This window comes from Atta colombica, unplaced genomic scaffold (genome assembly GCF_001594045.1).
Source record: "Atta colombica isolate Treedump-2 unplaced genomic scaffold, Acol1.0 scaffold38, whole genome shotgun sequence".
Taxonomy (NCBI): Eukaryota; Metazoa; Arthropoda; class Insecta; order Hymenoptera; family Formicidae; genus Atta; species Atta colombica.
Genome location: NW_017259490.1, coordinates 1,741,428 through 1,750,467, shown reverse-complemented (window position 1 = coordinate 1,750,467; position 9,040 = coordinate 1,741,428). Strand labels below are relative to the sequence as shown.

General features: G+C 35.9%; 1 protein-coding gene across 2 annotated transcripts; it reads left to right on the top strand.

Moving 5' to 3' along the window:
- The first annotated feature begins 1,549 nt into the window (after positions 1-1,549).
- Positions 1,550-9,040, top strand: LOC108690914 (sialin-like). Of its 2 annotated transcripts, none has more exons than XM_018198460.1 (9): positions 1,550-1,812; positions 3,504-3,709; positions 3,972-4,193; positions 4,332-4,416; positions 4,746-4,912; positions 5,182-5,331; positions 5,682-5,814; positions 7,252-7,505; positions 8,617-8,910. In XM_018198460.1, the coding sequence occupies exons 1-9, from the start codon at positions 1,746-1,748 to the stop codon at positions 8,908-8,910; spliced, it is 1,578 nt and encodes a 525-aa protein (XP_018053949.1). In that variant the 5' UTR covers positions 1,550-1,745. The 2 variants fall into 2 exon arrangements, with proteins under 2 accessions (XP_018053949.1, XP_018053948.1); XM_018198459.1 differs by lacking the exon at positions 1,550-1,812 and adding an exon at positions 2,423-2,507 and having other exon boundaries at positions 8,617-9,040.

Genomic DNA, 9,040 nt, shown 5'->3' with positions numbered 1-9,040 from the left:
CTCCACTTACCTCGTTGCTCGTTTGTGCCGCGCTGCTCTCAGATGATACTTTTCTCGTCATTCACCGTCACGAACACTGTCGTTTGCGAATTCCCAAAGCACTATCGTTGATATCACAGTAATAAAATATAACTATATGTCACAAATGTCAAAATACCCGGGCGCCCTGCGCGCTGCGTCATCTTGTATTCGTTTGAAAAGCAATGCTCGGTACAAGTGTGACTCCGGAATTCGCTATACAGATTCTATCTCGATCTTGTTTGGATTATCACGTCGTTTGTGTTCTCCTATTTTTCGAAATTATGTACTATTCCAACGTCGTTGGAATGAACAATCTCTTACACATGTGCATACTGATCGCCGCGAATTAGACAAGAAAAATACCAGACCGTAAGGATCGCGCGCTCCGCTTCGAAGCGGCAGACAAGTGTGGCAGACGCCGATCGAGCGATGTGTTGCCGTTTTGACCTGCCTGCAAACTGACCAATCATCGCGCAGGTGGCATCCCGCTGTCCCAGCAGTCCCTGACTCCCTGCTGATGGCAGGCGCAGGAGAAGGGACCCAACCACCTGCCGCGCGACCTGCTGGAATAAGATCAATTCATAAGAGACTCCAGGTTTATTTGAACAGTAGCCTGTTAACTCGATTTGGTTGTTGGTAACGTAGAACCTTGTCCATCCACAATAAACATTGGATCATTTGACATTTAGAAATATTGACAAATGAAATATTTAGGTTCACATTTAACTATAAAATTCAAATGTCTGCTGGAATTTAGAATAAGATTACTGCTCCAGATTTGTTTGAACAACAGTCAGTCTATACTGATTAGTCGTTGGTAATATAGAACTACATTCATGAACGACGGATGGTAGATGATTCAATATTCTAAAACATTATCATTAAATGAACAGTGTTTTATTAGGTTCACAATGTGAATATTTAAAGTTGAAACTATTAATGAAGTTTCCTTTGTTGCCATTTACTGATAGAATCTCTCACATTAAATTACATTATTCGAAAGTAGGAAAAATATATAGCACTTTTGTGTTTAATAAGAGATATTTAAAATTTTTTTTTCATCAATGACTCTTGAAGAAAAATAAAATGCAATTTTGATGATTGTATTTATCAATATTATAAGATTGTGAAATATTATTTTATTTATTGGCAGATTGAGAGAGAGAGAGAGAAAGAGAGAGAGAGAGAGAGAGAGAGAGAGATGTGAACATTATAATATTTTTTAAATTTATCAATAATACAAGAATCCAGAAATATTTTTTGCTCCATTAGCATCACAATGACGTTCATGCATAATAATACTGTATATTAATTATTAATATTTATTACTAAATCACGTGTCATGATCATTGTGATAAAGCGAGGGAAAAACCAACAGTTGCGTTTGAAGATCTTTATCAGTGATGAAGTTTAATATATCGCTTGGCGACTCCGACGTGGGGAAAATATTACGAGGCGGACCTCGCGCGCGGTGCTTCAAGGCTGATCCGGCATAGGTACTTATTGTATCAAGTCTCGTTAACGGAGATGTTCATTCACTCGCATCGGCCAGATGACCAGTATGGTTCGCGTAACTCATCACCGCTGTCGCGTCCTATCAACCTCGTATTGCGCGATAGCAAAGTGATCGAAAAGATCAATAATGGACTTGTCGATGATATGTGCCTAAAGTATCGGTCCTACATCATGGAAACGCAATCGATGTGTCAGCACGTTTGACGACGATGGCAGCGCTGGTTCGTCTTAAACGCGGTAGCGTCCAGTTGAGACACGCGGCACTCGAGGTCAAAGGTACGTTGTGCCCTCAATCGACTTCCTTTGGCAACGGATTTCCGGAATTCTTAATGCATTATTATTGCGCTATGATTACGTAGACTATTAATAAACAATTTACGACGCAAAACGATTTTACGTCTGTCTAGTTAAAGGAAGTGAATAACTTATCAATTATTCATACAATGTATCGTGAAACGATGGCGTAATCTTTAGTCAGAATCTTCGATTAATATGAAATTAATTTTTCCATATTAAAGATCTTAAGATTACTATACATTTAATTTTAGTTATAAATTATAAATTTGGTGTCAGCATCCTACACTTATTAGTAACATTATTACTCGCTCCGGTTACGTATTTATCTGTTCGCATGAAACGAACTAATATTAGGATCAGCAGAAGCATACAAATCACTATTTCTTAGATTAACACTATTGAATTAATAGCGTTACGCGTTCATTGTCTTGTCAAAAAGTCAGCTATTTGCGTTTCATCATTGCCGAGCCAAAGTCGAGGTCACCTGTACACTCGGAGTAGTGGAGAGATAGTGCGCGAAGAATCAAACACTGGGGCGTGATAAGAGCGAGATGTCGCGGTCGATCTCATTATTTTTGGGTTCTGTGAGATGGCAGACTTCGTCAAGAGAGGTAGCGTGCAGTTCGTTAAACGTGGCAGTTGTCAACTAAAACTCGCTGCGCAAGAGGTTCGAGGTTCGTCAAAATTCTAATCACTGTAACTAATTTTATTTCTTACATCGTGCGCGTGAGATCTAATTTTATTTCGCGTTGTCGCGCGGCCAAACTTTAAGTAACTTCATCCATATTTATTATCTTTTGACAGTTGCGTTATAGTTAATATTTTGACCGTGATATATGAGTTTATATATTAATCTACAATCTAATATTATCGAAATGTTATAATTAATGTTTGTGTGTTTTGTAATTTTACAAATATTATTTTTATCCATAAAAAGCTAATTGACATAAGTACCTTTTAGAATTTATACGCAAGATATTATCGTGCCAGTCGTTTGAGTAAGTTATCAAAATCAAACAACATTGCTGTACTCCGATGTTTGGAGACTGTGATAATGAATGTACATATACACATATGAAAATTTCTTTTGTTACTATTATAATTTGAATGATAGAGATTTCTGTCAAAAATGTAAAATCTTAGCTCTGCGCAATATAATTAATAATGCATATCTACCGTTCTATTCAATAATTTTTTTATTAAATAATTCCCTCGACAGTAAATAAAAAATTCACAATAAAGAATTCAAGTGGCTTATAATTCAAATTAATCAAATAAAGGGCATGTGCCACAACGCAAGATTTAGTTAGCGAGATAATATTTTATTCTGATATATATATATAAATATAATAGACATTTCGGCCTCGATTAGGCCTTCTTCAGTAATAAACAACGATAAAATTCTTGGATAAATATTTATAAAATAAGTCACACGATCCAATAAAAAATTATTTGATTCATTTTCTTGATTTTACTGAGACAATTTGATATTATTAAAATATTCATGAGATTTTTATCAACAACGCGATATGATTAATCTTTTAATGATTATTTGATCTTTATTGATTATGAAATTATTTGCAAGTTTTTAGTGATTTTTTTTATCGATAATTTGATCAAATTGGTCGCGATTATTACGATTATCATGTAATTACATTGCTATTTGTTAGCGGCTGTACGAGCGCGACACATCGTTGCTGGTCTAGTCGCTGTTGGATTTGCGCTTTGCGGCGCAGTCGAAGTCAGCTCCTCCGTCGCACTGCTAGCGAATCAGAAAGACAATCATGCCATCATCGATACATCTTGGCACTGCGATATGCTGGTCAATATCACCAGCCGCAATCGCACCGAAGACTTCGAAATTATATTTATGGAGGTATACATATACCTAAATATTTTGCCTTATATTAGTGGTAAATGTGGTACTTCCTTTTATTTATCTAACAAATTTTTATTCGTTAATACAAACTAAACGAGATTGATGTGATAGCGCTTTGTTTTGCATTAATAATTAATGATTAAGTTAACGTCTTTTCAAGTTATTCCAAGAAGTAAATATATATATTACACTAAAGAACAGTTGCTTTGCAACTGTTACGTTGCAGAATAACATTAATAATCCATGTTATGAACGACAGCTGCCACAGGAGGAGCGAGCGGAATCGATTATGCGCGAGGCGTTCTTATGGGGACAAGTCGCCGGTCCGATCCTGGGAGGTTGCCTGGTGTGGGGCCGATCAGGGCCCTCCATGGTATTCTCACGTGCAGTTCTTAGCGCCTGTTTAGCGTCTCTATTAGTACCTGCAGCCTGGCGTGGACCGTCGCATGTCGCGCTTCGGTTGTTTCAAGGATTATGCACCGTAAGTCGGCGCGCATAGACTTTATTACTGCCATTTCCAAGCGCTTCGCAATGACGTGAACTCGATTTTGCGTAGCACCGTAAAACACGACGATATAAAACATTCGCGCGAGAATCATTACGACATCCTCTTTTGCAGGGCGCAACCATGCCTGCTGCTCACATGTTCGCTATGACCTGGTTTAAGAGCAATCATAGAAGCTGGTACTTTAGTTGTTATGCAGGTATATTAAGAATTGCGAATATACGATATCGTTTAAATGATAAATAAAAAGAATAAAGAATTCTCCGAGTCATTCATTATAATGTTTTGTAAAAACAGATTTGTATAAAATAAAAAATATGATTTTAAGTTTTTTCGATTACATGTCGATGAGGCACAAAAAATCCACGGGACTGCAAATTGTGCATTATTGTTCTACAACATATTACAAGCATGCTCTTTAATTTGTAAGATACTTCTAAAAATATTCTTCACTGACAATGAGTGTTCACTAACAATCAGTCTACATGATCCAAATTACTCGACTAATCCTAATTCCCATGCTTTAAGCTGTCAGCGTGGGTTACTGCCTCACTGGATGGCTGGGCACCGCGGTGGTGCGAACGTTCGGTCGCGATTCTTTGTGTTACGGTCTGGTTCTTTTGGCACTCTGCTGGTATTTCGCCTTCGGCCGATTTGTTAAGGACACGCCAAAGTCCTATCAACATGATACAACTGTAAGCGACACTTCCGATCTATTTAGCTAGTATTCACAACACTCTCGGAAGTTATTAAAATAATTGAACGTGCTAATTAGTAGTCTGATAAGAGTTGAAAACTTCTGTATAGTCTCTAAAAATTTTCCATTCGCTAATTAGTACCTATGACAACCTGTCGTACGACGGGTAACATTGACTTACCAGATTACTTAAGATTTACTACATGTATGTACGTAACCTATTAGACTTTTTTTAAAATGTAACTACGAGATTATTAATTATCACAGGCGGCTGTGATACCATGGGGAAAGTTGCTGAGATCTGTACCCGTTTGGGCATCCGCAGTGGCGACGATGGGTAATCAGTGGGGTGACGCGACACTCGCACTTGGCATGACGAAGTACCTGAAGCTTATCTATGGATTTTCTACAGCTAACGTAAGTTGGCTGAGATTGTTTTTATTTTATATTAACATTAAAAACATTCCATAAATATTCAAATGAAAAAACCGCGCGAAATATTAAAACAAAAAAGATATAAATTTTAAAATTCAAAAATTATAAGTTCAGGCAAAAAAAATGATATTATTAGGCACTACAATCTGTTTTAATTAAATAAAAGTTTCTTCATATGTCACATCGATCGATTCTCACTTATTATCACATATAAATTTTATATTACATGTTAGGATACAATATTTAATATCCAAATATCCTAATACGGAGATAGTTGTGAGCCTCGTAGGTCTCGCAATCTCACCTCGTTATTAAATTGTAATTCAATTCAGGACTCAGTGTTGACCACGTTACCTCACATCGGTCACTTCATGGCTGCGCTGACCTGCGGCCTCCTAGTAGATCACGTCCGCGAATCTAAAATAGTTTCCACGACCACGGCGAGAAAGTTGGTCGTCTATACAGGTGCGTTCTGTGTATTTCCAATATTACGTCTACAATACTACAATATAAATAAAAATAGTAAGTTCACTTTTCTAATTTTGGAGCCACTTAATATTTTTGCGTATGCGTAACTCACATAGTTTGCAAGATGACGATTACAATATTCGCCAATTAATTTTTTCTATTCTAATAAAGTTATCACATTTATATGACTTAAGTTTATGATTGGATCTAGAAAATCAATAAGATTAAAACACTTTGCTCTTATAGCTTGTTCGCACACAGATAACATGACTGACAGATGTCGACACAGAATGAATCTATTGTTTTTAAATATACTGATATTATTATGAAACTCGTGCAAGAATTTTGGCCACTTAGTCATTTTCACTCTCAACTCTAAGTAGAGTAAATTTATGTAAAGTACATACAGTAGAATTAATTGATATAAAAAGAAGTAATTTTCGTTTCTTATATTTTTTGCAAATTCTCAATGAAAAATGAATTTTGAATTATAAAAAATGTGTAACATGAAAATTTAACAATATTGAAATTCAGCAATATTGTTGTAGGAAAATACGCAATATTAATGCGTTATAGATTACTCATTTCTGCTGCGAGGTGAACTGATTGTTGGCGTTACCTTGCTCTGATTGTGAGAGTAATAGCTTATGAGATCTCATTACGATAATTGAAGATGGAAAGTCTCAGACATGTTGAGTAATGAACTAAAGATTTTATCCCACGTATATAACAAGAATATTTTCTCGACGTCTCTCTGACTCTGCTTATAAGGGAATTGCTTGAAGTGTCAAATTTTAATTTTAATGAAACTTAATTTTAATGAAACTGTATACATATTGGTTACGTAAGTAGATGAAAGTATCAGTTGCAGTTAATAAACGGTTTAAAAGATGAAATCACTCTTCACATTTAAAGTAGTTTTCAGCTTTTTTATTATATCTCAAAAACTATTTAAGATATAAAAAATGTTCTATATGAAGATTTTCTATTAACTTATCTTTATTTAGGTACAACAATAATATTTTTTAAAAATAATTTTGTAAATATAGATTTTGGAAAAAATTATTTTTTAAAAATGTGACGTAGATAAATAGAGGAAATATTATTATAAAAATATTGTATTAGATATGGGAAAAAGTTTGTCGTGGCGTTTTTCCCGTTAGATGGCATTAAAAAAACGCCACGAACTTTTTCCCACACTTAATATAAAATATTTTTTTACATTCAAATAATTTTTGATAATTAACAAAAAAAATTGAAAACTATTTTACATATAAGAGATGGTTTCATAAAAACTGGTTTCAGTTGATATTTTCTAAATATATTTACGTAATTCATATGCACATAAAGTTTCATTAAAATCAGAATTTGACATTCTGCGAGAGATTCCCTTGTTAGTTATTCCTAGTAATATCGAAATTGAAATGCGATTAGCGCACTTCATCCCCGCGGCCCTTCTCTTCGTCGCTGGTTACGCTGGCTGCCAGGCCCTGGGTGCTGCCTGGCTAGGGATAGCAGCCCTCCTTGTTTCTGGCACCGCACCAGCCGGTGCACTCGCAGCCATAGCTGATCTCGCACCTGCGGAGTCACCGGCGTGCGCCGCGGCCGCGTGCGCTCTTTGCTCCACGCTGGGCGCCGCGGGACTGCTGGCCGCCAATTACTTCGTCACTCAGGCTCTTCATGGCTCCGTAAGTCAAATTACTATCACGCAGGCATGCGCATTATCCGCCCGCGCAAACATAATAACGCATTAAATATCTTCGTACATCCGCGAATGTACGATTAAATGTTGGATTACATAACAAGGATTTAGCGACGAGTCTTTCCTTCTACTTTCTATGTTTTGCATGAGTCGTCCCTCGTTGCTTTTCACTTAAATAGTTATTAATTATTTTGTGCCTAATTGCACATTGTTTTAAATAAGAATATAATATATTCGCGTAATATATTTAATATTTTTAATTTAAAATAAAAGAAGAATAATAAGATTGGAAACAAGACCGTTTATGTTAAATACATTATTTTAAATATGAAGCGCCACTACGGTCTGAATGTTAAGATGTTGAGCTATTATTTATATATTTATATAAATAAATTAATTTCAGAAATAATAATTGCGTGCCGATAGGGTTGTCAGACTTTCAACGCAATCAATCTGAAATATTAATAATCCCCCTAAATTTCTCAAATTTAAAAAACTGTAATAAACTTATTGCGAAAAATATTGCCTCGGCTGGGAGTCGAACCCGGATTTCTTGCATTCCGTCCTAAGCCTTTAGATTACCGAGAGCAATATTTCTCGCAATAACCGATATATATATATAAAGAGTTACGCATTGTAAGCGAGCGTGTATAAACAATAAGATTAGAAACAAGATCATTTATGTTAAATACATTATTTTAAATACGAAGGGGATTATTAATATTTCAGATTGATTGTGAAAGTTCGACAATCGACATGCAATTATCATATATTTCTGAAATTAATTTATTTATATGAATATATATAATAGTTTAACACATATCTTAATATTCAGACATAGTGGCGCTTCGTATTTAAAGTAAAAGAAGAATATTTTTCTATTTTTTTTTTACATTTTATTGTATACATTTTTATAGATTAATTTAGATATAAATATTGAGAGATGAACAACTTTATTGCGCCATTCCTCAAATAATAATTAGGAGATTGCATAGAAATTCTAATATGATTGTAATTCTCTACGGCTGACAAAAATTTTTTTATTTTTAATTTGATTTTAAATTTTAATTCGTGTTTGCGATGTTCATCCGTTTTAGATCGCTGGTTCTTGGCGATTGGTGTTCGGTGTTGCTTCTGTTGTCTTACTGACGACCGCTGCGGTTTTTCTGGCTCTCGGCAAAGGCGTTCCGCAACCGTGGATCCCATCTGTGGCGAGACCGCGGAGTCACGACGTAATTTACGAGCAAGACGCGTTGGAACTCGATCACGAAGACGTGGGCGTGCAGACCGAGCCCTTCGTGCCCTATTCGCTCGAGGACGACATCGAGAGTTTGAAGAACGTACCCCGCTCTTCATCCATTCACTCGAAGATCTCGGTGGCCTCCAATTAAATTGCGAGTGCCCTTGTGCCGATTATCTGTGCTATTTTCATGCCTCATATTGCGCCAAGGATATTCTATCCCCCCTCCCCCCCCGGATTATTACGATAAGAAAAACGATGTACAGTAAACATATATTACA

What these genes read in the sequence shown, in the direction of transcription:
- LOC108690914 (XM_018198459.1), top strand. Translation starts at nt 2,423, where the DNA reads ATGGCAGACTTCGTCAAGAGAGGTAGCGTGCAGTTCGTTAAACGTGGC. An exon ending in TGTTTCAAGGATTATGCACC is followed by an intron (nt 4,194 to 4,331) that starts GTAAGTCGGCGC and finishes CCTCTTTTGCAG; the next exon opens with GGCGCAACCATGCCTGCTGC. An exon ending in ATGGATTTTCTACAGCTAAC is followed by an intron (nt 5,332 to 5,681) that starts GTAAGTTGGCTG and finishes AATTCAATTCAG; the next exon opens with GACTCAGTGTTGACCACGTT.